The sequence below is a fragment of the Phyllostomus discolor genome, chromosome 4, assembly GCF_004126475.2.
Source record: "Phyllostomus discolor isolate MPI-MPIP mPhyDis1 chromosome 4, mPhyDis1.pri.v3, whole genome shotgun sequence".
Lineage (NCBI taxonomy): Eukaryota > Metazoa > Chordata > Mammalia > Chiroptera > Phyllostomidae > Phyllostomus > Phyllostomus discolor.
In genome coordinates this window covers 16,899,898-16,927,607 of record NC_040906.2, presented here as the reverse complement: position 1 = coordinate 16,927,607, position 27,710 = coordinate 16,899,898, and the positions used below count along the sequence as shown (strand labels likewise).

At 41.7% G+C, this 27,710-nt stretch overlaps 1 protein-coding gene across 1 annotated transcript; it reads right to left on the bottom strand.

Moving 5' to 3' along the window:
• Positions 1 to 2,093: 2,093 nt before the first annotated feature.
• On the bottom strand, positions 2,094 to 27,696 carry PECR (peroxisomal trans-2-enoyl-CoA reductase). The gene is made up of 8 exons (XM_028510268.2): positions 27,514 to 27,696; positions 17,079 to 17,212; positions 16,568 to 16,733; positions 13,516 to 13,597; positions 9,993 to 10,089; positions 9,464 to 9,574; positions 5,016 to 5,127; positions 2,094 to 2,609 (listed from the first exon to the last, which is right to left on the bottom strand). The coding sequence occupies exons 1-8, from the start codon at positions 27,635 to 27,637 to the stop codon at positions 2,524 to 2,526; spliced, it is 912 nt and encodes a 303-aa protein (XP_028366069.1). The 5' UTR covers positions 27,638 to 27,696; the 3' UTR covers positions 2,094 to 2,523.
• Between the last annotated feature and the right edge of the window lie 14 nt (positions 27,697 to 27,710).

The window sequence follows — 27,710 nt, the reverse complement described above, 5'->3', positions numbered from 1 at the left end:
TGGAACCATTGACTACATCACACACCACACTTCCAGAAGCAGCCAGGCTCAGAGGACTAGAACAGCCAAGTCACAGCTGGCTCAGAAAGGATGGAGTACCATCTGTCAGGGTGGGGGTCCCCAGTGTCTTTGGAACATCTCTGGGAACCGATGAGCAAAAGAGTAAGTGGCCCTACTTACCATCCTCCTCAGGATCCATGGTGGGCCTTTGTGCTTCCCATCCTGACAATTCCGGGCCCTGAGGCATGGGAGGTCTTGGTCCCAAAGGGCGCAGCTCTAACCAAGGGGCACAGCAAGGTCCCGCTGAACTACAAACTACAGCTGATTCCAGGGTCCTGTGGACTGTGTGTCCAGCCACCAGGAGTCACCATCACTAGCCAGAGGAGTCCGAGAGCTACTTATAACAGTCGCTCTGGCAGTGGGGCCGGGGAGGAGCACGTGGGGAACCCGGTAGCCCACCAAGTGTCTCCTGGCATCCCCTTGCCCCATGTGACTGAACTGCACTCTTGCAGCGAGCCTGGCCTAAAAAGGTATCAATCCGCAGCAATCCGAGATGCTTCCTGCCAACTCTTGCCTTTCCTCCTCTTTACAGGTGTCGGTCGTGAATCACAGGGAAACCTCTCATTGCCTTCTTAGGCTCCCTGCTCTTTACCCTCCACAGGCAGATTCCCCAGTAAGTCTCATGCACACCATATTGCTTTGGCATCTGCTTCTCAAGGGACCTGAATTAACACAAGCCATGGACCGAAGGAGCAGTGTGTGGGGGAGGGACGACACCCACAAGGGTTATCTTTGTCAACAAATTCTTCTAACATCAATAATTATAGAATTGTTTTTGTTTTCTTCTAGATGTCTTTTTCTTTCTGTTATATGCCTATAGCACTGCAACCTGACCCTTTATAGCACTTAGAACATTTGGGAATTTTAAATGTATCTGTGTGAACTGATTCATGGTTCTCTCCCTTTGCCTCTATCAATCCCTTTGTCAGGCTCCATGAGGGCAAGGTCCCATGTGTATTCTGTGTAGTCTGCTTTTCAGTGCCGCATGCCCAACTCCTACCACAATGCTGACCATGTAGTAGGGGCTCCAGAGTATTCCCTGAGTGAACGATGAAGCCTATTCAGAAATATTCATTCTGCAGCAAAATTTACTAAGTGTGCTAGCAAAAGAACTCTGTTGATGGGACACTTACGATACATCCAGAGGTCCTGGAGATTGATTCTAGAATATAGGTAATGATGGACTGTCCAGGGATGGTCTAACAAGGTCTAACAAGGAGCTGTAGTTAACTTTAGTGTCGTGTATGGTGGGCTCCATGCCCTAAGCAAAACCAAACAAACACCAACACTATGGAGACATAACAGGCATTAGCAGCCATCAGCATGAGGTACTACTAATTTGAAAAGCAAGCCTCACCTCTTCTGTCTTCTGCACCGACCTGTGTTAGGGCCGCCCTACCCTCTCACGTGGCTTGTGACTGTTAGTTAACTACGATATTATCGTGCCCAGAAGGCCAGTGTTAAATCCTTGTCCAGAAGGAAAAGAAGATTTCTGGTTTTTCCACATGAGTAGCACACCCAAAATTTAAGGCTGTGCTCACTCTCGGGGGCAACTCTGCACCCTAGGCATCTCATTATCCAGGCCCAAGTCCCAGCCGTACTTTGGGAACCCGATAAAGTGGCCTACTCAGGGGGCCACTCCAAAGCTTGGTCAGTCATATACAGGCACTTAGAACTGAGAGTTACTGAATATCTACTACACTGCATGAGTGAATAAGTCCATTCAAAACTTAAATGATTAAGACAAAAAATGAACATAAGAAGTTTATAAAGGGCATTTCAGAAACCAGGATAACTGTCAGAAAGGATCAACTAAAGGCAAAATATTGAACCCTAATACATTTAATTTAATTAAAAATATTTTTCGCAAACAAAAGGAAAAACATGGAGAAGAGGGACTACTTTGGATTTAAAAAAATATCAAGACACACATCAGTCACTGCAAAAAATAATACTACACATAATTTCATTTTTCTTTTGGATTAAAAGGGTTTATACAAATTGGGCTTCATGGACAAAACAAACCACATGTCGATAATTGCCATAAAGCTTTATTGATCCAAAATATTTGCAAGGTAAAATATATCACTGTATGACTCTGGTTATCAGAATTGTAATGATGCCACAATTCAGATTTGTTGTCTACCTCTACAGTTAAACGTCTTGGGAGAAGTTATTTCATCTTTCAAACACCCTTCCAGAAACAAAAAATATAATCATAAAGTATGTTAATTTCCATTCTTAAAAATGTTTTAAATCACTGGCTAAAAGGTATTGATTGAGACTTAAAAAATGCATTTATATCGGGAATCATTTTTGCATAGACAAAGTCGACAATCTGAAAAAGGCACCAAGCGATCTCCCCCCACAAATTACAAACTCCTATAAAGTATAGAAGTGCATTTACTCCTATGAAGTATGGATGGTAAGGCATTTGGGGACAGAAGACGTATCCTTCTTTCCTTAGAGACTGGCCTTAACCTTTGAAGACGCTTTCATCTTTTTGACAGCAGAAAGGTCCCCTGTTCCGTCTGGCCAGTTGTCATGATCTGTTAAGTGAGTGGAAAACTTCATGTCACTTGCAAATCTCTTAACCTTGTAAGTCTCCCAGTTCACACCAACCCCTCTTGGTATTTCCCCTGGTTCGCTCCTTTCCTCAGAAAGAAAAAAGAAATTACTAGGACAAATAGCATAGGTTTTGAGGAAATCCTGGATTTGATTCCCAGCTCTGCCACAAAGTAGCTTTTCCGAATCTGGAGAAGTTACTCTTCCTGAGCTGCAGTTTTCACCTCCACTAAAGGAGATAACCACATCTACCTTTTAAAGTTGTGAGAATCCAATGGGACACCCTAGGTACGCCTTTGGCACATTGTAGGCTTTTACTAAATTATGACTTCCTGAATAATAATGATGATTTTAAAACAACACACTTACTTTGTACCAGAGCATCTAGTGGCCTCCCCAGTATCCAGTCCCTCATCCCTCCTTCCATAGCCCGTTCGCACTCAGAACTCCATGAGGTTCGGGGGAAGTGACCTCCCTCAGACCGCTGGCTGAGGATGGACTGACCTAAGCCAACCAATGCACCCCATCCCCCGGCCATGGTTATTGGTTGGGGATGGGCATTTGCATAAACTAGTCCAAAGCAGAGTGGGTCTCAGCATTTTGTTAGAAATGTTGAAAGAAAGTCATCCCCTTTCCTTTTCTCTCTGTCCAGGTGGATGTGAACAAAGGAGCATGTAGCTTTAGGAGCAGCAGGCAGCCATCCTGCAACCAGGAGAGTTAGTCTTAAAAGCCAACATGACAGAAGTAAAAAGAGAAGTAAAAGAAAGAAATATGTCCTTGATGATATCTTCGAGCTGCTGATTCAAGGCAACAAATTCCTTTACCGCTCATGCCAGTTTGAGTTGCATCTGAAAGCCTCCCGCTGACCCAGGGCTTTAAATGTGCATTATCTGAGTCAGTCCTCCCGACAGCTCATGGAATCAATGCTGTACGTGACCCCACTTGACAGAACAGAAAATGGAGGCTCACAGAAGTTAATCTTCCCAAGGTCATACAGCTAATAAGGGTAGAGCCACATGGCATGCCAGGCATTCTCACTCCAGGGCTGGTAATCTTAAAGAAAACACTACAGTGAGAGGCTGAACATTCCCAATCATAATTTGGGGAGGGGATAAAGTTAAAAAAATCGACATGGCCGCTTTCCTTACAAAATTTAAAACATGTTTTCTGCATAAACATGTAGGCATTTCTGTGTCTCCAACTGAGATCCTTAAAACCAAAGTATCTTATGTCCATCACCACATCAATGTCTTTAGCAAAGAAATACATGTGGGAGGAGAAGATAATAAGTAATGCTACAGTTCCATACAAATCATTTATTAATGCAAGGTCTTTAGCCTTGGTTAGACTGATAGCACATGAAAGAGTAGGTTGGACCTGGGTCCCTGATACGAAATTCAAAGATATATTTTAATCTTCTACTGGCCACTTAATCAACTATCTTTTTTTCTAAGATTTTATTTATTTATTTTTAGAGAGGGAAGGGAGGGAGATAGAGAGAGAGAGAGAAACATCAATGTGCGGTTGCCGGGGATCATGGCCTGCAACCCAGGCATGTACCCTGACTGGGAATCGAACCTGCGACACTTTGGTTCACAGCCCGCGCTCAATCCACTGAGCTACGCCAGCCAGGGCTTAATCAACTATCTTGAGCGACAGTTTGAACACATTTGAACTTTATATCTTTTACCATATTTTGGGAGTGATTAGCTTGGATGTGCCATTTAATTTCTGTAGATTTATTTTGTCATTTGTAAAATCAGGATATTGGACTGACTTTTTTAGGACACTTTCAAACCCCAAGTTTTCTGGTCCAGCCATGAGGTACACACATACATATATACACACATAGACATTTCTGTGTAATATCTACATTTGGTAAAGCCTTATACAAGTACTGTTTGGTATATGAAAAAAAGAACACAGCAAATTCATAGTTTCATTCACTATATATCCCAAAAAGAGTATAAAATAGCACCATAACACCCCTCTCAACCTAATAGGTCTGATTCTTCTGCTCAGATACACAAATCACTTACCAGAAGAACAAAAGAATTCAGTCTAAAAACACGGCAACTTTTTGCCTTTATTCTATCTCCTCCTTGTACGTATATCCTCATACTGAAAATTTTTTCAAGGTTTAAATTCTACCAACCTCTATACACACAAAAAACTTTTTAAATATGTAACGCTAAGTTTTATAAATAAAGATACTTACACATTTTTTTGTGATGAGAAACATTTCCTTTAAAAATCATGTCATGAATAGAAACTATTTTACACATTCTGAAGCGCTATAAGAGAAAACTTATTTCTTAATTAAGACACTTTGAAAATGTGAACATGAAAAGGCATAAAGCGAGTGACTATTCCATTTCTTGACTGCTCACCTGGTACATCATACATTATATTACACAAAGACTGGGCCCCATCCACAGCCACGACCTGCCCAGTGACAAAGGAAGCTGCTGGAGAGAGCAGGAAGCACACCACGGAGGAGACCTGGAAATGGAAACACACGCATACACACCAAAAAATAGACACATCTCATTGTTGGCTGCTCCCCAGTCCTGAGTAAACACAGAGCAGAGCACACGACTACAACATGGATTCTACAGTGTACATGCACCATAACCTGACAGTACATAGACGACCGCCTATTTTATTTGAGCATCAGGAAAATCAGATAAGAGATTAGGGTGAAGATGGCAAGACAGGACGGAGCCTTCGGCAGTGTTAAATAAGCTACATGATGTGAAGAAGCCAGAGTAAACACGGGGCTTAGGTTTGGCTCTTCCCCTATTGCAAACAACTCAGTTTGTTCCCTACCTTTGATTGCCCAACAAAATGTTAGTTTTCATCACCACCGTGTGCCTTTTATATCTGTGTCCCTGAAATAGTCAGTGTGTCTAGAAACCAATAACATGGTGCTCTATGGTCCTCCAAACCAAAAGCCCAGCAACTCAGACTACAGGAGCTTTCTGCAAGAGGCACTTCAGAATCCCAGTGCGTCCCCTAAAAATTCAGACAGCTCACCGATCAGCTCAACAACATCTACTCCCGAAACCAAAGAGAAAGAGAGAAACAGTTCCACGGGATGTGAAGGAACTGGATGTGAGGCTGTTGGCACAGGCCCAGCTTCTCCAAGGGTGACTAAGCATCTGCATCGCACTTCTTAGGGATGCCTGATGAAACTCCAGATTCCTAGACCCTACACGAGAGCTTCTGGTTTGCAAGCTCCGGAGTTGGGGCCCCAGAATCTACCATCTTCTCAGGCTCCCAAACAGGGCTTGGACTTGGGTGAGGCTGAAGAGGAGTTTAGGGTGCAGCATTGAAGGAGGCACTCACTCTTGGGGCAGACCCTGAACTGGCACAACCCTGAGAGTGAGCATGTTCTTTCATTTTGTGTCCGTGGCTGGCTTGCCTCACTCTAGTCCTGGTTCTGTACATGGCACTGTAGCCGTATTTGTTCACGTGGCTACGCCTCTTTGAGACTCTGAGACGCTGGAGGGCAGGCATAGTTTTCTTTCCATCCTTGTGTCCCCAGCAGCTAGTATGGAGCTGAAATGTCCAAAGCAGAGGCTACTAGCCATATGATACTACCAAAAACTTTCCATATGGCTAGTCTAAATTGAGATGTGCTGTAAGTGTAGAACACACACCAGATTTTGAAGACTTGCTATGAAAAGAGAATGTCACATATCGCATTAATAGTTTTCATAATGATTATATGTTAAAATAGTGATGTTTTAAATATATTGGGTTAAATAAAATATATGATTAAAACTAAGTTCACCTCTTTTTACTTTTCTTAAGGTGGCTACTGGAAAGCTTAAAAGTACACATGTGACTTATTAGTTCCGTTTTTATATTTACAAGTTCCCATATCCTTGGGGAAGGGTAGAGAGGTCTGAGATTAACCACCAGACTCATTTTACCCAGTTTAACCAATCACAGGCAACTCGCCTGTGAACATGTTTTGTTAGTCAACAAATCAATGAAAGCACTTCAATTCTGACCATCAGCCAGTTAGGAAGACTCTCTCCAATCAGCTCCAATCCAGCCATAGATCTTTCTCTTGTGTTCACAGCTGCCTTACCTCTCTAATGCCAGTACCTCTTCCGGCTCGCTGAGCTCCAGCCGAAGGCGGGGAGGGGTAAGTAAAGAGGTCCCTAGACCATGGCTCGTACTGCCTGCAAATCGACGGGTGGTAAAGCACGGAGGAAGCAAGTGGCTACCAAAGCCGCTTGCAAGAGTGTGCCCTCTACTGGAGGGGTGAGGAAACCTCATCATTACAGGCCTGGTCCTGTGGCACTTTGTGAAATTAGATGTTATCAGAAACCCACACTGAACTTCTGATTCGCAAACTTCCCTTCCAGCATCTGGTACGAGAAATTGCTCGGGACTTCAAGACAGATCTGCACTTCTAGATTGTAGCTATTGGTGCTTTGCAGGAGGCAAGTGAAGCCTATCTGGGTGGCCTTTATGAAGACACCAACCTGTGTGCTATCCATGCCAAATGCGTAACAATTATGCCAAAAGACATCCAGCTAGCATGCCGCATATGTGGAGAATGTGCCTAAGAATTCAGTGTGATGGGAAACATTTCATTCTCTAAAAAATAATTCTCTTCTTCCTGTTATTGGTAGTTCTAAACATTAGATTTTTTTCCCATGGGGTCAAAAAGATACCTAAGTATATGATTGCAAGTGGAAAATAGGGGACAGAAATCAGGTATTGGCTGTTTTTCCATTTTCATTTGTGCGTGATTTTTTAAAAATATAAATGCAGGGACATAAAGCATTAATGCAAGTCAAGGTATTTCAGTGAACAAGTTTCAGGCAGTTCAACTTTATAACAATATAAATAAACCTGTTAAAGTTTTCTGGACAATGACAGCATTTGGATTTTTTAAAAACAAGTAAATTTCTTATTGATGGCAACTAAATGGTGTTTGTAGCATTTCTATCATACAGTAGATTCCATCCATTCACTATACTTTTCTAACTGAGTTGTCCTACATGCAAGTATGTTTGTCTGTCTTCTGTGCTGTTCCTATAAGTTTGCTATTAAAATACATTAAACTATAAAAAAATAAATCCACCCTTATAACATAACAGGTATGCCAAGCATGGGAATCAAAGCAGCTCTACCTAATACACAGAAACCCAGGGAGTCCGCCAAAATGAGGAGACAGGGAGATAAGGCCCAAATAAAGGAATGGATCAAAACCCCAGAAAAAGAACTAAGCAACACAGAGATAGCCAACCTATCAGATGCAGAGCTCAAGGCACTGGTGATCAAGATGCTCAGAGAAATGATTGAGTAGCCACAAAACAAAGGAAGAAGTGAAGGCTATACAAAGTAAAATAAAGAAAAACATACAGGGAATCAACAGTGAAAGGAAGAAAGCCAGGATTCAAATCAACAATTTGGAACAAAAGGAAGGAATAAAGAGTAAACCAGAAAGGAAAGAAGAAACAAGAATTCAAAAAAAAAAATGAGGAGAGGCTTAGGAACCTCCAGGACAACTTTAAACATTCCAACATCCGAATCATAGGGGTGCCAGAAGGGGAAGAGGAAGAGCAAGAAATTAAAAACTTATTTGAAATAATAATGAAAGAAAACTTCCCCGATGTGGTGAAGGAAATAAACATAAAAATTCAGGCAGTTCAGAGTCCAAGTTGGAGCCAAAGAGGGCAACACCAAGACAGATCATGATTAAAATACTAAAGGTTAAGGATAAAGAGAGAATCTTAAAAGCAGCAAGAGAAAAGAAAAAAGTTACCTACAAAGGAGCGCCCATAAGACTATCAGCTGATTTCTCAATAGAAATTTTGCAGGCAAGAAGGGACTGGCAAGAGGTATTCAAAGAGATGAAAAGCAAAGACCTATATCTGAGATTACTCTGTCCAGCAAAACTATCATTTAGAATTGAAGGGCAGATAAAGTGCTTCCCAGACAAGGTAAAGTTAAAGGGGTTCATTACCTCCTTTTGTATGAAATGTTGAAGGGACTTATCTAAGAAAAGGAAGATCAAAACTATGAACAGTAAAGTGACAACAAACTCACAACTATCAACAACAATCTAAAAAAAGAAAAAGAAAAACAAACTGGGCAAGTGACTAGAACAGAAGCAGAGTCATAGGGATGAAGATCACATGGAGGGTAGTCTGTGGGTAGGGGTAGCGGGAAGAACAGGGGAAAAGGTACAGGGAATAAAAAGCATAGTTGATGGGTACAGAATAGACGGGGTAGTTGGGAATAGTATGGGAAGTGGACACGCCAAAGAACTCATATGTATGACCCACAGACATGAACTAAGGGAGAGGGAATGCTGGAGGGAAAGGGGGTACCGGGCAAAGGGGCAAAGACTGAGACAACCGTAATAGCATAATCAATAAAATACATTTAATTAAAAAAAAGACTGCTGTAACTAACAGTTAAGAAAACTACTGTTTTTTTCCATACTTAATCTGGCCACCTTACAGAAGTTGTATATGGAATGTCATATAGTCATACTCATCTAACTTGTTTACGGTCCTGTATCCCACCAACAAATGTCATGTGATAAAATAACATAGCTGACAAGTGCAATGAAACGATAAAAACATGGTATTCTTAATTCACACCACATTTGCTCCTGAATGAAGACTGCTGTGAGTACTCAAATCACAACCAGGATATTCCCCCAGAGCCAGAAAAGCAATGGTTTGGTGACATCGGGAGTGATCACCTCTATCGGCCAATCACACTCCGTCAAGAGGACACCAAAATGTTACCAAGTTCCAAAGTATGAAGCAAAGCAATTCTGATCAGTGTCAGAAATATACATTACCTCTTCAGGAACTCCAAATCTTTTAGCTGGGATTGCCCGAATGAACCCTCCAATTACTTCTGGTGTCAAGTGACTATAGTTGCCAAAAGCACTCTGGGAATAAATGATTCCCTGTGTTTAGATATAAAACAGGAACAACATAAAGTACGTAAGATTAAATTTTAATTGTAAAGACATCAAGGCAGTCTACCAACCAATACCAAAAATTAAGTGGTTTAAGTCTAATAGAAAAGTTAATGTTTCTAACATTAAATTTTCTCAATACTGTCAAAGAAATACAGTCAACCGATACTATACATGGATTATCTGAATGCTCCTCTCTTAAAAACCAGTCAAGCCTTAATTTAACCTTAGCAATCAAATCAAAGAATACTTGTATATCAAAGAATACTTATAAATCAAAGAATACTTCTGATCTATTTTCAAAAGCCAATCTTTTCTAGTATACTTGCATAGTGACAAATACCTCTGTCATCAACATAAATGGAGTCAGAAGAGTACAATTTGTTCACCTGGAACATTCACGTACCGGGGCAACACAGTTGAGCCTTACTCCACTCCTGGCCCATTCCAAAGCTAAGGTTTTGGTGAGGCAGCAAACACCTTCTCTGGCAGCTCCACTATGCCTTTAAAAGACAAAATATAAAACATAATTAGCTTTAGTTGAGCATTTCTCTCATTAACTATACTGACAGGTGTGTCAATGACCTTTCGGAGCCCCACGAGGGCACCTTTGTCTTGAGACGCTGTGTTTTTGAGCCTTTGTCTGAACAAGGAGGAAGAACCGAGTCCTCCCATATTAAAGCCAAAGCACAAGGGTTAGTCTTGTGTAGTTGATGAAACTCCTGGGGAGGGGGTTTATGATAGTAGAGTTCCTTTTGGAGGATCTGCTTTCTGGCAGATAAGGGAAGTCCAGAGAAAGTCTCTCCCTGCATCCACTGTTTTTCAAGTGTCAATGGCTCAAAACAGTATGTCAAAGCAGCACTTTGTGGGGGAAACCCGCAAATCACTTTGAGTATTTTATGACAGTTCCTCTTGGCCTGAAATGTTTCAGTCGGGAGATCATATGACAGTCTTGTAGGTAACTAACTGCTTCTCTCTGGCTGTTTTTAAGATTTGTTCTTTTCTTCTAACCTTTCCCATTTTAATTATGACATGTCTTAGCATGGGCCTCTTAGGGTTCGTGTTGTTTGGGAATCTCTGTGTTCCTGGACTGATGTGTCTTTTATCTTCCCCCAGCTAGGGAAGTTTTCAGTAATTATTCTTTGAATTATTCTTGATCCCTTGCTGTCTCTCTTCCCCTCCTGATATCCCTACAATGTGGACGTTACTATGCTTCATGCTGTCCCAATGTTCCCTTAAACTATCCTTCTTCTTTTTAATTTTTTTCTTTTTGCTGCTGTGATTGGGTGTTTTTTCTTACCTCTTCTTCCAAATCACTGATTCGATCCTCTGCTTCACATAACCTGTTTTTATTCCTTCCAGCATATTCTTGGTGTAATAAGATATGGTGTTCTTCATTTCCAACTGGTGCTTTTTCATGGCTTCTATGCCCTTTTTCGTATTGTTGTAGTTCTGGCTAATTTCCTTGAGCAACCTTACAATCATTACTTTGATCTCTATAGCTGATAGGTTGCTTGCCTTCATTTCATTTCACTTTTTTCTGGAGAGTCCTCCTGTTCTTTCATTTGGGGCCTGTTTCTTTGCATCACCATTTTGGCTGTTTTTTTCTGTCTCTATGTATTAAATAGATCTTCTTGGACTCCCAGTCTTCATGGGGTGGCCTTATATAGTAAGTGTCCTGTGGGACCTAGTGGTGAAATATCCTTGATCTTCTGAGCTGGGGGCTCTAGGAATGTGTCCCGTGTGGGTTATGTGGCCTTTCCTGTTGTAACTGAGTCTTCGTTGCTATTGGCCTGTTCATGTGTGGGATGGACCTTCAGGGGACTGTGAGTCTCAGCCCCAGTCACCCAACCATGATGTGCGAGCTGCTGTGCAGATGCTGGCCAAGAAAAAAAAAAAGAATGAAAATAAAGAAACTAAAAAAATCATTGTCAAATTTAAAATTTAAAAAAACTGAAAATATATAAAAATAAAGAAAGCAATGAAAAAAGAGTAAGAACACAGAAAAATAAAAAAGAAAAGGGAGAAAATAAAGAAAGAGAACAGAAAGAAACTAAAAGTTAAAAAAGAAAAGAGCAGTATTTGCCTCAGCAGGGTTTGGTGGCTAATTAGTTTTCCTTTTGGATGTGTTGTGTAGGGTAAAAGGAGTAAGTCTGGCTCCCTCACCCAGAGGTCTGGGTAACTAAGGGAAGGGGTCTCCCATAACCTTCAGAAGGGGCCTGATAAGTAGTGTTCCCACAGCCTTGAGACTGGGTCCGATAAACTGTTCCCATAGCCTTGAGTGGGTTTGCATGTGCAGAATGAAGCTCTGTTGTATAATATCCTGGCACCCTGCTGGCTTTGTGTGCATGTAGTATATAAGGGAGTTGGGACTTCCTGCTGTGTAACATGCAGGGACACACAGTGTGACATGCAGCTTGTGGCGTGCATGGATTGCTCCATCCCAGAATAAAAGCATATTAAGCATCCCAATGGCTCCATGCATTTTCTCGGTTGGCTTTTTACCAGCACTTGACAAGGGGGTTGGCCAGCAAATGTCCCAAGGCACCAGGGCATCTGCCTCCATCTGCCTCTGCTGTGTGGCTGCCTACTAGGCTCAGTCGCTGGAGGGGGAGGTGCCATTCAGACATTGGGAAAGGTGGTAGGTGTGATACCCTGCACCATGGCCACATGACTGAGTCTGTCCCAGATTTTGCTCTAACCTCGGCAGGGCAGAGCCCCTAGTAGTCACGTGAGTGAGGCCTACAGAGCCCAGAGGTTGGTCTACTGGATGCCTGGAGGGTGTTTCTATTGAACCATCCATGAGGGGGAAGTGCCAGTCAGGTTCACAGGAAAGTTGGGGCAACGGCCCTGCTCTAAGTCAGTCACTGACACCCCCTGAATCTGCCCAGACTGCTACACCCTGGCGTATGCTGCTGACTCACTCCTCAGCCAGGCTTAAGATCCACCTAGTGGAGAGAGAGGTGTTCCAGGGGGTGGGGTTAATTGCTTTCCTCTGGGCTGATGCTGCTCGGAGGACATTCCTCCTCCCAGGAAAAAGGGCTACTGGGGTATCTGAGTATGACTCAGCACCTGGATCCCCATGGCTGCCCCCCAGAGCCACAATCCCTAAACTCTCCTCAAGCAACTCTAGTCTGTACCACTTTCCCTTGGCCAGAGCCAAGGGTGAGTAGTTGCAAGCAAAATTTTGTGCATTTGCCCTTTAAGAGTATGCCTGTACTTCAGCAGACTCCACATCTCCTTGAAAACAGAAATTGTGCTGCTTAGCATGCCTGTTCCTGGCTCTGGTGCTCTGGGCTGAAGAGCCTGGCTTGGGGTTTATGCTTCCACTTCTGGGGGCAACCACCCACAGCTGAGTAATCCCTCCAGCACCTCAGCCCCTGTCTGCCCTTGGGAGTGGGGCCAGCCCTTTTCACATCACTGCCCTTCCTATCAGTCTCATGGCTTCTTCTACAAACCCTTGGTTACAAGATTCCTCTTCAGCACGTCTTTAGCTGGTTTTTCAGGGTGAGAGTTGTTTAGTTGTATTTCCAGACTGGTCTTTGGAGGAGGTGCATTCAAAATCCATCTACTCCACTACCACCTTGAAACTCATCAGAACTATATTTTTAAAGTTCAAATAAGCAAAACGCTAAGTATTGAGATCACAAGTCATTAAAGGATTAATGATTTCGGTGTATATGAGGTAACCGCTTAAAATGCAAATACTGTAACCAGTCAGTATGAAGAATAAACAGTCACTGCTCTCTCACTGTACAACAATGTATCTCTGAGCCTCATTCCATGTTTTGGCTGGAGTGCTCCCGGTGTGCAAAGTCTTTTCGGTGTAAGTAAATTTTTACTAACTCCTATTTCTGTGATACATTGATTGACTTTGGCTATTTCTGAACCTTTGACATACAAGAAAAAAAATACATAAAAATGCTTACGCAGCTCCTGGAAATCCATTTTTACTAAGCATGGTGATGTTGACAATAGATCCTCCATGTTCTTTCATCCAAGAGTTGTAAGCTGCAGGAAACAGACAAATGACCATCACAGTGCACAGCTCCCTTACTTTTCTCTGACCCCCTGCTCCGGCATGCCGCTTCTGTGATACATGTTAAATTTAAATGTTCACGTTTTTTAATAAAAAGCCTGGTTTAGGTACAATTTACATATCATAAAATTCAGCTACCTTGCATACAATTTAATAATTTAAAAATATAAAGAATTGTGAAACCATCAACAAAATCCAGTTTTAAAACATTTCTGTCACCCCCAAAAGTTACTCTTGCCCCTCTGAGCCAAACCCATCCCCTGGCTAATACTCATGCTAACCCAGCACATACTGGGGAGGCCTGCTCTGAACCCCGTCACTGACTTATTTAATCTCCTGGGATTTTTTCCAGGTCTTTACACAAGAGCACCCAAGCCTGCGTCACAACTGATACAGAGCTTTCTATTGCTAGTTAGATAAAAATTAAGCCTGGGAATGTCACAGAGCTGTCCATCCATGAGCTGCATGTGGTTCGGGATGGCTGACAATGTAGTCCAACACCAAACTGTAAATTTACTTTAAATGGTATGAGACTCTTTTTGTTTTCATTAGTGTTGGTGTACTTAATGTGTGGCCCAAGACAACTCTTCTTCCAGTGTGACCCAGAGGCACCAAAAGATTGGACACCCCTGGTTCAAGAGTTTTGACTTAGAGATACTAATAATATACAGCCTACCCCATGTTAAAGATCCTTTGGCTCAGAATCATGCTTGTTCTAGTTGTGCATCATAAAAATGTCTTGGAGAGTTTATAAGAAAACCTCTGAGTTAACCCAATGTCAGGAGTTTACTAGCACTGCCAATGCAACATAACCTTTTTTTTTTCAATTACACTTTACATTCAATATTATTTTGTCTTCATCTCAGGTCTACAGCACAGTGGTTAGACAGTCACATACCTGACACAGAGTTTCCCCTGTATGTCAAGGATTCACCCGACATCATATGTACTTGTTACAATATGATCAACTACAATCAATATGATGTACTTCACATCCTGTGACTATTTTGTAACAACCGTTTTTTAATTCTTAATCCTTTGCCCTTTCCACGCAGTCCCTGCAACTTCCCTCCCATTGGCAACCATCAGTCTGTTCTCTGTGTCTGTAAGTCTCTTTCGATTTTGTTCGACTATTTTGTTCTTTAGGTTCCACGTATAGGTAGAATCATATGCTATTTGTCTTTTTCTGACTGACTTACTACATTTAGCATAATACAGTCTAGGTGCATCCATGCTATGCAAATGGTAAGTTTTCATTTTTTTTATGGTTGAGTAATACCCGTTGTATATATGTACCAGTGCTTTTTTAACCACTAGTCTGTTAATGGGCACTTGGGCGGCTTCCATTGCTTGACTATTGTAAATAACACTGCGAAGAATATAGGGGTGCGTATATTCTTGCAAATTAGTGTTTTGGGTTTCTTCGGATAACTGCCCAGAAGTAGAATTCCTAGGTCATAAGGCAGTTCCGTTTTTAATTTTCTGAGGCAACCCCATACTTCTCCCACAGTGGTGCACCAGTCTGCATTCCCACCAGTAGTGCACGAGGGTTCCTTTTCCTCCGCATCCTCGCCGGCACTTATTCATTGATTTACAGATGACAGCTGGCCATTACGACAAGTGTAAGGTGATATTTCATTGTGGCTTTATTTTGAATTTCTCTGATGATTAGTGGCGTTAAGCATGTTTTCATATGTCTATTGGCCTGCTGTATGTCCTCTTTGGAGAAATGTCTGTTCAGGTCCCCTGACCATTTTTTAATTGGATTGTTTGCTTTTTTGATATTGAGTTGTTTGAGTTCTTTATAAATTTTGGATATTCAACCCTTGTCAAATGTATCATTGGTGAGTATGTTCTTCCATTTAATATCTTGTCTTTTCATTTCATTGACAGTTTCCTTTGCCGGGCAAAACCTTTTTAGTGTGATGTATTCCCATTTGTTTATTTTTTCTTTTGCTTCTCTTACCCAAGAGAATATATTAGAAAAAAATACTGCTAAGAGAAATGTCTGGGGTTTTACTGCCTATGATTTCCTCTAGGATTTTTAAGCTTTTGAGCCCTACATTTAAGTAGTCTAGTTACACTTTTTTGCATGTACCTGTTCAATTTTCCCAACATCATTTATTGACTCGACTATCCTTACCCTATTTATTGTATGTTCTTGCCTCCCTCTCCATATGTTAACTGACCTTATGGGTGTGGATTTATTTCTGGGCTCTCTAGCATTGATCTGTGTATCTGTCTTTATGCCAGTACTACCCTATTTTGATTACAACAGATGTGTATAATTTGATATCAGGTAGCATAAAACCTACTTTATGAGAATGTAAGAACAACTTTGTTCTCTTCTCAAAATTGGTGTGGATATTCGGGGTCTTCTGTGGCTCCATATAAATTCTGGATTATTTGTTCTAGTTCTGTGGACGATGCCATTGGTATTTTGATAGGAATTACATTAAATCTATAGATTGCTTTGGATAGTATAAACATTTCAATGATTGAAACATCATCTGTAATCCAAAGGCTATGTCATGCCAATTAGTCATTGAAAGAATGTGGACTTTGTCTGGTATTCTTCCTAAAGACCTTCCTGAATTAACAGGTCCTTATAACAGAGTTAATAGATTTACCTCTTAAAAACAATGTGTTTCAGCTTTCTTGAATTTTATGAACAACTTGGTAGCAGTATCTTTGTATAGATCCTTAATCATTTTCTCATAATTCCTAAAAATAAAATGATCAAAGGATACCCATATTTGATAAACATGGCCAAGTTACTCTCCCAAAACGTAGCCATTTAAAAGCCCGTGCTGTATGGGAGTAACTCAGGGCAGTAAATGTTGATGACATGGAGCTTTCTCAGCCCCCAGCATTTTCTCTTTTGGGGATCTATGATTGTTAAACAAAGACACACTGCATTTGGGGTTACTGATCACACTTGCCTGCTTTGCACATGTTGAAGGTGCCCGACAGGTTGGTGTCGACCACGGAGTGCCACCCCTTCGAGCTGATGTCCTCCGCAGGAGCCAGGAACTGGCCTCCTCCATTGTTCACCAAAAAATCAATCCTCCCATAAATATCCAAGGTGGATTTGACCAAATCATTTACCTAGAGAAAACCATTAAAAGTAAATTGGTTAATCACCCTAATTTGCTACTTGGACTGCTACATGGTTTGCTCCAGGACAGCTTATAATCTCTCACTGTGGATGGTAACTCTGAACACTGCCGTACCCACAGATCATAAAGCTAAACTTATCATCTCGCTTCCCTTCCTCTCCTTCTCAGGAGGTGACGTGCTCAATAAATCACCAGGAAAAGAATCTCCTTCACAGGCTCTGCTTCTGGTGAGTTTCATCTCAGATGGCGAACAGGAAACCATGAAGCCCAGTCAGGTTTAGGAACCACCATGATAAATTAAAAATGAATAATGATATAGATATATTTCCATTACCTCCTCTACGTTTCGGATGTTGCATTTTATAGGGGTGATTTGAGACTGGTGGGTGGCAGGCAGCCTGGCCTTCAGTTCATTCGCAGTAGATTTTAATACATCAAACTTGCGGGATGCAATGACCACATAACAGCCTGAGGAGAACACAGCCAGTGAACAAGTAAATATGCTTTCATTTGTTGCCCAAATTCCACAAAAAGTGTTTAGCAAGTATTTCATGTGTCCCTGTAAAAAAGATGAATTAGGGCTTCTGGCCTAGATGGAGTAACAGGAACTGAGTTTATTCTCCAGCCCCAAACCACTGAAAACCTGTACAAACTATACTAAAAACAGGCACTGGACATGAGGCAGCACTGGATAGTAATCTCAGAGAGTGGACATAAGCACAGTGAGCTCTGTGATTATTCCAGCTGCTGCCTGGAGAGAGTGACTGGCTGCTGCAAGCAGAAGGCACCTATTCAGAGCCCAGCAGTGTCCTGGGTGGAAGAGATGAAGCTAGAAGTCTGGGGTGGCCAAGATGACTAGATTACGCAGGTCATGGAGGGAAAAGAGGTACAGAGAGAGACAACTCCAGAAATCCGCAGAGAGCTCCTTAAGTCTTTAGCTGCACACAGATGACAGCATGTCAGTGAGGACACTGTCTGAGACTGGGGAATGAATGACCCAAAATGAGCAGAGGGAAGACACGCTGGCATTCACATAGCACTGGAAATAGTGTTCCCATCAGGAAAAGCCTTTCACGGGGTAATGGGGTAAGGTACTCAGAAGGCTACAGCCTCAATAATGCAGCAAAATTAGTCTTAAAGACTATTCAAGTCAATGATTAACATTAAACCATCCTCTTTTTAAAGTATCAGACTGTTTCCAAGCAAATTAACTGCATCACAGAGCAAAGCTCAAGAATATTTATAAGAATATAGAAAGAACAAGTAAACTACAAGGCAACATCAAAATGCATGGCATGCAACAAAAAACTACCAGCCATGCAAAGAGGCGAATAATACAAGCCATAATGAGGAGAAAAGTCAATTATTTAAAACACAGCCAGGAAGGACACTAGTGATATCATTAAATAAGACACTGATAAAGAGAAAAAAATTAAAAGCCAGAAGACAATAGACTATCTGGAAAGGTTTGCTGAACTACGCACCAAAACTGAGGTTCATGTACCTGATGTCCTAGTAGGCCAAAACGTCGAGACAGCAGTGCTTGGATATAAAGAGAGTTTTATGCAAATTAGCCAAAGCAAGGGGACAGAAGAGCAAGACCTCTCAAAAGCAAAATTAGGAAGTTTTCATGTGGCTAGGGAGCAAGGAAGGGGTAGTTTCAGGGAACTCAGAGATAAGTCCAAGTTTCTTTAGTCACAAACAACATTGTTTTGTATCAGACACCGTGTGGCCCTGGAGCTATCTTCTCTTGCTTGACAAACAGTGTATTAACAACACAAAATTATATTGAGAGAACAAGAGGTATGGGGATGAAAAACCAAGATTCTACAAAATATCTCTTAATTGTGTGTCAGTGACCTTATCTTGAAGAGCAAAAATAAGAACCCAGATATTTTGAAACTATCACCATTGTTTATGCTATCATTGTTTTATGCTTAACTACCGATTATTTTCCTATTATCTCAAGCAAAGTGTCGTTTAAAACCATTTTTATTTACTGATTTTAGAGAAAGAGAGGAAGGGGGAGAGAGAGAAACATCAATTTGTTGTTCTATATACGTATGCATTCATTGGTTGGCTCTTGTATGTACCCTAACAGGGGATTGAACCGGCAATCGTGGCATCGGGATGACGCTCTAATGAACTGAGCTGCTTGGCTGGGAAAAGCAAAGTGTCTTTTAAACATTTCTAAAATTTGCTTTACAGGCAGTCCATCAGAACATTACTAAAATACCTTCTTAATCTTTGACGATAAACTACGTAACAATGAAAGCAATTGAAACATTTAGTTAAAGCCTAAATCCTAATGAAGAATTAAATTATTTAATTCTAGCTGTCAAAAATACTAGGGGCAGCCCTGGCTGGTGTAGCTCAGTGGATTGAGCGCGGGCTGCGAACCAAAGCATCGCAGGTTCGATTCCCAGTCAGGGCACATGCCTGGGTTGCAGGCCAAGGCCCCCAGCAACTGCACATTGATATTTCTCTCTCTCTCTCTTTCTCCCTCCCTTCCCTCTCTAAAAATAAATAAATAAAATCTTTAAAAAATTTTTAAAAATACTAGGGGCATTAAAATCATAAGGACCTCAGCTACAAAGGTACTTCAGGGAAAAGGTGGGTGGGGTGGGGTTTATGCATCTGGACATCTTGACCCAGTGAAAACAGCTTTCAAAAATGATGGCAAAATAAAGACTTGTTCACATAAATAATAGCTAGGAGACATCATTAAACCAAACCTGCACTACAAAAAGAATTAGAAGTACTTCGAGCTAGAAAGACAAAACTACCAGATGGAAACCTAAATCTATAGGAGAGAACCAGAAATGGTAATTATGGTCATAAATATAAAGACTTTCCTTGTTTCTATTCAAATCTTTTCAAAAAGTGTTGATTGTTTAAAGTAAAATGATAACAATGGATTGTGATAGGTATAATATATATAAAAATAAAATACATGAGAACAGCAACATGAGAGCCAGGAGGGGTGAAATACAAGGACAGGAAGTCCTTGTTTGGCTCAGCTGTAATGTGTACTTGTTGGGAAATGTCCTGCCTGGTTTCAGAGGCTGTAACCCTGCCTACAGGTGAAAAGGCCCCATGGCTAGGGGACCTTGGGACCATAAGCCGCTAAGGAGACAAAACTTACCCTCTTGGCAGGGGCATAGCCCCTACTCCACTTACTTCACCCTGCTTAGCCTCGGGCAGATGACTGGTTAGCCTTGGGCAGATGACTGGTTAGCCCCAGGCAGATGACTGGTTAGCCCTGGGCAGATGACTGGTCAGCCAATGTTGGGTAAGATTCCTCAAGGAAGAAACAACCTAAGACAGGTACAGTCACAAAGAGGCCATCAGGGAAGGACTTAGGGCATTGTAGAGAAGGGGGGGGAAAACCCCTCATTCCTCAGCTTTATCACAGCCTGAGTCCTCATTCTATCTGTAAAAAGTCTCCTAATCTCTTGGCTGCCTTGCTTCCCCTGCCTGATTCCGGCCTGAAACAATGCCGAAGGGGAGCATGCAGCCCTGTGCCTGAACTGGCGGTTCCCAGTGAGGGGTGATCAGGCCTAAGAAAGAATGCATAAATCCTGTGAAACCTGCTTTGCTAAGAATGTCAATTCAAATGTTAAAGGTCTAAGTACAAAATAAATTTGTTTCTCAAGGTTTTACAGCCAATTGGTGTCACCCTGTCTACCAGATCCTGACTCAAATGAACCCCTGTGATCCCAGAAATGTTATCTGTAAACCATACCTCCTTTTTGTGATATGCATCCCTATGCAAGCTAAACTCAATAAAAACCCATTGAGAGAGAGGCTAAACACCTTTCTCCTCTGAGAGAGACTGGTCAGCCTTCCTCCCCAAGCAGATCATGTTTTGGTAGAATTATTCCCATCCGCGGCAGCCAGGGGGAGCTCTGCTGGTAGAGCCGCCCTCCCCCCACGCCCCCCCCCCAACATACTAATTTCAGTTACTTTAGCTTATTAAATAACACCAGTTCCCCACCAATATGGTTCACATTTCCGTTACCATGGTGTATTAACTGAGAGATACTGCATGATATACAAACCTCACTGCTAGCTCTTCAATCCACAAATCACCATGAATATACGAAATGTGCATCATGAACAGTGACTAGTTATGTCACTTCTTTCGGTGTCTGTCAGTGACTGGCTGCTCTGCATCGAACTTCAGGTCACACACAGACAGCAAAATATGCAAGTGTGTTGCCTCCTTGTCTCTCAATGATAAACCCATGCGACATTTCACAAAAAGGAGTGGTTGAAAGAGAAAGATAAAAGGAGGAAGGGTGTGGCTGATCCCAGAGTACTCAAAGAAATAAAAACTAACCCTGCAGTGAAATCAGAATGGATGTAAATGGAGTTAAAAGAGGAATAGCCGCCCATGGGGCTATTGACGCTTCCACCAGTATTTTCCTTAAATGAAAATACTAAGCTTTGCCCTGGCCCATGTGGCTCAGGTAGTTGGGCACTATCCTACTGATGGATTAAAGGGACATTGAGAATCCTCCTTGTTTATGCCCAAGTCATGACCTTTATAATAAGAATAAAATATAGGCAGGTGTGCTCTTTCCCAAGGAGAGCTGACCCTTCTCCCCGGGAGAGAAGTGCTTTTGGTATTTAACTGTCCCTTCAAGGAGAACTGGCTCTCCTCCCAGAGGGATATGTTGGTTAGTCAAGTCACAGAAAGTCCTGGGCGCATAGTCACTTTTGTCTAAAACACATTCAACCATAGCTGCCAAAGTGAGACTTCAGAATTTCACCTGAGAAGACACTTTGCTTGAACTTCCCCAGTTGGAGCCTGAATGCAGTCTCCAGGATTCCCCAGCATCTATGTCTGGGTGTTGGTGAACTCCCGTCTGGTGATGTACGATCTTGATTCTTGCTTTCACTTTGCTCTTGTTTAATAAAGTGCTTAGGTATTCATATTTGACTTGGGGTTTTTATTGTCTGCTAATCCAAACCTCCAAATTAAGTGGTCACAATCTCATACGTGCCCCTTAATGGCACACCTACACACTGAAAGGTCACTAGTTCAATTCCTGGTCAAGGCACATGCCTGAGTTGTGGTTTCATTACCTGGTTGGGTGCATATGGAAGATACCAATCAAGGTTTCTCTCTTGAATTGATGTTTCTCCCTCTCTCTCTGCCTCTCTTCCTCTCTTTCCAAAACCAATAAACATACTATTACTGAAGGGCATCTTGTAATAACAATAAGAACCACAAAGGCTGGTCCAAACTCAAAATTGGTCATTGGTCGGTTGAGACTATATCAAGCTTAGTCACTAGAAGAAGAAAAAAGTGCTGTCTTGCCTTAAGATTTCTTACTTTAATTTTTTCCACTGTACCTAATTTCTGCTGAAGTCACAGACAGAGGGTGATTAACTTAAGGATGAAGAAGAGGCATTGACTTGAATTCGACTTGAATAATCTTCAGTATTCCTTGATGCAATTGTCACTCCTTGTCTGACAGCATCTGTCTAACAAAGAGGTTCCAGTCCTTTTCATTATATCCTGCTCTTGGGAGGTAGGACTTTTAACATCCTTTCAAAACAAGGAATAGTCAAAATCATTTAATTCTGTAAGACAACACAATAATCAGCATTTTTAAAAACATGTCTAAAAGTTCAACTTCTTTGTGTAAAGATTTTATTTATTTTTAAATATATTTTCTGATTATGCTATTACAGTTGTCCTATTTTGCCCCGTTTATTCCTCTCCACCCTGCACACCCACATTCCCCCTCCTTAGTTCATGTCCACGAGTTATACATATAAATTCTTTGGCTTTTACATTTCCTATACTATTCTTAACCTCCTCCTGTCTATTTTCTACCTACCATGTATGCTTCCTATTCCCTGTACCTTTCCCCCATTCCCTCCCTTCAGCTTCCCTGCTGATAGCCCTCCATGTGATCTCCATGTCTGTGATTCTGTTCCTGTTCTAGTTGTTTGCTAAGTTTGTTTTTGTTTTTGTTTTAGGTTCAGTTGTTGATAGTTGTGAGTTTGTTGTCACTTTACTGTTCATAGTTTTGATCTTCTTCTATTTTTTAGATAAGTCCCTTTAACATTTCACATAATAAGGGCTTGGTGATGATGAACTCCTTTAACTTGACCTTATCTGAGAAGCACTTTATCTGCCCTTCCATTCTACATGAAAGCTTTGCTGGATGGAGTAATCTGGGATGTAGGTCCTTGCCTTTCGTGACTCGGAATATTCTTTCCAGCCCCTTCTTGCCTGCATGATTTCTTTTGAAAATCAGCTGATAATCTAATGGGAACTCCTTTGTAGGCAACTCTCTCCTTTTCTCTTGCTGCTTTTAGGATTCTCTCATCATCTTTAATCTTGGATAATGTAATTATGATGTGTCGTGGTGTGTGCTTCCTTGGGTCCAACTTCTTTGGGACTCTCTCAGCTTCCTGGACTTCCTGAAAGTTTATTTCCTTTGGCAGGTTGGGGAAGTTCTCCATTATTTTTTTCAAATAAGTTTTTTGATTTCTTGCTCTTCCTCTTCTCCTTCTGGCACCCCTTAATTCAGATGTTGAAATGTTTAAAGTTGTCCTGGAGGTTCCTAAGCCTGTCCTCATTTTTTTGAATTCTTGTTTCTTCATTTTGTTCTGGTTGGGTTTCCATTTCTTCCTTCTGGTTCAAACCATTGATTTGAGTCCCAGTTTCTTTTCTGTCCTTGTTGGTTCCCTGTACATTTTCCTTCATTTTACTTTGCATAGCCTTCACTTTTCCCTCTATTTTGTGACCAAATTCAACCAATTCTGTGAGCATCCTGATTACCAGTATTTTGAACTGTGCATCTGATAGGTTGGCTATCTATTCCTCACTTAGTTGTATTTCTTCTGGAGCTTTGATTTGTTCTTTCATTTGGGCCATAAGAGAGGGAGCCTTCGGTATTCGCCAGGGTGGGGCAAATACTTCTATGTGGGGGAGGTGTACAAGAGGGAACAGTGCTGCTTGCTCCACTTTCTGCCAGTTTTCAGTCACTTCCCCCACTACCCACAATCAAATTGGGCGCTTCTGGTGCTGGTTCCCGGGTGGGTGGGTTTGTGTACATTCTAGGACCTTATGGGCCTGTCCTATGAACTCTCTTGTGATGCTAGGAGTTTTTCCCACTGCCTCAACTCCCACAGGTTTTTTTAGTCAGAGGTTTTAAGAATTTATTTCCCCGGGCTGGGACCCTGGGTTTTGAGGTCTGTCTCACTACCCAGTTGTTCCTCCTGGTTTATCAGCACACAAACGTGGGGCTGCCCACTCTGCCAGCTGCCACCTCACCCATTCTGCCAGCTGCTGCCTTGCGGCCAGTCCTCTCCACCCCAGCTGCCCATCTCCGCCCCTCCTACTGGTCTGGATGAATGTTTCTTCTTTAACTGCTTGGTTGTCAGACTTCCATGCAGTTCGATTTTCTGTCAGTTCTGATATTTTGTTTTTAACTTTGTTGTTATCCTCCTTTTCGTTACAGAGGAGGCGCAGTGTATCTACCTACGCCTCCATCTTTGAGGGAAGTCCTAAAAGTTCAACTTGTAATTCATATAAAAAAATAGACTTCTCATTAGAAACAGAATTGGCTAACAATTTATTTGCCCAATTAGGGCCTATAACAATTTTCAGGAAGTAGCCATTAATTCTAGCATAAAAAATTAAAGTTTAGAAAGTCATTGTGAAAATTATTTGCATATTATTTCCAAATGGTTTGTCTTGGCTCATGCCTCAGATTTTCTTAAATTCTCCCAAACAACAACATGTGACCGCAGCATGCTTTTTGCCTACTGCTAAGTGGCCCCATGGCCTGGCACTAGCAGCAGCTGGCCTTGGTTCAGCCTAGCTTGGTGCCAAGCTAGGACTTGCTTGGGCACCTCCAATCCACGGACAAGTAACAGACAACTGTGGATTGCTTTATAGCTTATGCTAGGTGGCCCCAGTACCTGTACTCTGGCACAGGTTATGGCTGACCTTGGCCTGTGTCTCCCAGGAGTTCCCAAAGCCCACACACCTAGTGGACAGCTACAGAACATCTAGGAGCACCACCACCCAACCGCCTCCACAAGGAACACTCTCAAGGGGAGGATTCAGTGCCTTGAGGTTCTGGCAGTGCCAGAACCTTGCTGGTAAGTGCTGCTCTGTGGAGTGGACTCTTGCACAGCTGATCCTCCTCAGTGATCAGAGGTTGGTGGTCAGTGGTCACAGCCAGTCTTTGCAACTGATCAGCCTGGGTAAATCCCTCCAATGGACTTGCCAACAGCAATCAAGGCTCAATTACAAGAGGATGATGTACATAGCCCACATGGTGGACGGAACCTCAAGTACCCAGCCTAAGTGATAAAAAAGGCTGTGACACTGGACCCTACAAGACACTTACTGTGTCAGGCCACTCTTTCAAAACAGGGAGTCATAGAAGCTCTACCTAATCCATACAAACAAAAACAGAGAGGCTAGCAAGATGAAGAGACAAAAAAATGGCCTAAATAAAAGAACAGAACAAAATTCCACAGAAAGAAATAAACAAAATGGAGACAAGCAATGTAATAGATGTAGAGCTCAAAACACTGGTTCTAAGAGTGCTCAGTGAACTTAGTGAGAATTTCAGCAGCATAAAAAAGGGCATGGAAACCATAAAAAAGAACCTGTTAGAAATGAAGAATACACTAACTGAAATGAAGAACAATTTATAGGGAATCAACAGTAGAGTGGATGAAAGTGAGAATCAAATCAGTGATTTGGAATATATGGAGGCAAAAAACACTCAATCGGAACAGCAAGAAGAAAAAAGAATCCAGAAAACAGTAAGGGTAATGTAAGGAGCCTCAGGGACAACTTCAAGCATACCAACATTCACATCATGGGGGTGCTGGAAAGGGAAGAGAGAGAAAATGAAATTGAAAACCTATTTGAAAAAATAATGACAGAAAACTTCCCTTACTTGGTGAAGAAAGTAGACATACAAGTCCAGGAAGCACAGAGTCCCAAACAAGATGAACCCAAAGAGGAATACACCAAGATACACCATAATTAAAATGGCAAAGGTTAAAGACAGAGAGAGAATCTTAAAAGCAGCAAGAGAAAAACATTAGTTACCTACAAGGTAGCTCCCATAAGACTGTCAGTTGTTTTTCAATAGAAACTTTGCAGGCTAGAAGGGACTGGCATGAAGTATTCAAAGTGATGAAAAGCCAGGACCTACAACTAAGATTACTCTGCCCTGCAAAGCTATCATTTAGAATCGAAGGACAGATAAAAAGTTTTCCAGACAAGAAAGAGCTAAAGGAGTTCATCACCACAGCAGAGACCACCAGAACCCCTCATTGTTATCTTGTTCCCCCATATACCATCTCTATGTACTGTAAATGTTCATTGTTAACTATGGTATGTATACCCACCAAAGCAAAAGAAGTAGGGGTCTCCCATTTTATTTCTCTAATCCCAGAGATTTTCCTGCTTTGTTTTCTCCCTGCCTCCCTAATCGATCACCAATGGATTTCATTTAACCCCCTTCTGTCTCCTCCTTTGATTATAATGTGTAAAATAAGGTACAAAGGTGCCATTCTTCAGAGCATTCTCTCAACTCACTGAAGTTTTGCTTCCCGGCAAATTATCATCAGTTTGGCTCACAAATAAACTCACAAACATTCCCCACAGGTTTGAAAGTTTCTTACATTGAGAGTAGTTTCATTTTTTAGTTTCCTGTTTCAGTTCATACTACGTGACAGGCATTAGAAACACAATGGTAAGCAAAGGTAGTTTACGTGTTCATAAACAATGTTCAAAACAAAGACAGTTTAACCCCCATAATTCAGATTATTTCCATAAAAGCTACTTGTTGTTAACAATGCTATAAACTTCCTCTCAGTATTTTTCTGCATATACACTGTATTTTTCATTAACAAACGAACTGGAAAGCTGTATTTTGTTTAGAGTCCTGCTTTTTTCAATGTTAAGGGATGCATTTCTCTACACAAAGTCTTCAATAGCAACATAATACTCCATTGTTATTGATTTAACTATTTCCCGTATCATGAATATGTACGTTATTTCCAATGTTTCCCTACTCGACACTGCATATACATATCCTTGTATATAAATCTGTGCTTGTCTCCGATTATTTCCTTAAATTCCTGAGAGAGAATTTCCTAGGTCATGGAAGGGAGCATGAATATTGTTAAAACTTTAGGATTCTGTTTTTCAAATTGTCCTCTAGGAAGCTTCATTAATTTGCATTCTTGCCATCCTTTTCACTGTGTCATCAACACTGTCGTCTTCTTCAATGTTTTAAAATCTTTTTAGAAAAACAATGGGATCTTATTATTGTTTTATTTTGCATTTCATTACCAATAAAGTTGATTGTTTTCTCATTTACTTACTGCCTATTTCTAGTTCTTCCTTTGGTACACCTGTTCCATATCATAGGCCAATTTTTCTATCAGCGTGTTCAGTATTTTCCTTCCTTATTTGTGAGAGCTCTTCATATCACACGCCTGTTGTATATTGTAAACGTGTTTCTTCTCGTCCTTTTAAAATTTCCTTACATTGTATTTTTTTTTAATCAATGCCGATTTTATCTTTTCATGTTTCGCTCACGTCTACCTCTCTTTGCTTTGCAACTCCACACTTTCCCTCCCCAGCCTAGTGCTGGCTGGCTGGCTCCCAACCCCAGTTTACACAAGCAGGTGGCTCCACCGCAGCTCCCGCCCCCTCCTCCACCTGCCCCGACCCACACTCCGGGCCGTCTGCCCTAGGCCTGTTCACGCACCCAGCTGCAGCAACTCGCCCGCGATGGCCTTTCCGATGCCCGTGCCCCCGCCGGTGACGATGGCCACTAGATTCTGCAGCAAGCCGGGCGCCAGGCAGCTCTTACGCTTGGCCGGAGGACTCATGATCACTGTGGGTATGAAGGCGCTCAGAGCAGGACAACTTTTGTACGGAGTTAAAAGGACCTCGGACCTGGGC

Bases quoted from the DNA above. Each gene is read 5' to 3' on its own strand.
- PECR (XM_028510268.2), bottom strand. From the start codon at position 27,637: ATGAGTCCTCCGGCCAAGCGTAAGAGCTGCCTGGCGCCCGGCTTGCTG. The intron at 16,734-17,078 runs GTAATGGAAATA...GGTTTTCTCTAG, and splicing joins ACATCCGAAACGTAGAGGAG to GTAAATGATTTGGTCAAATC. The intron at 5,128-9,463 runs GTAATGTATATT...TTCCATTTCCAG, and splicing joins GATTTGGAGTTCCTGAAGAG to GTCTCCTCCGTGGTGTGCTT.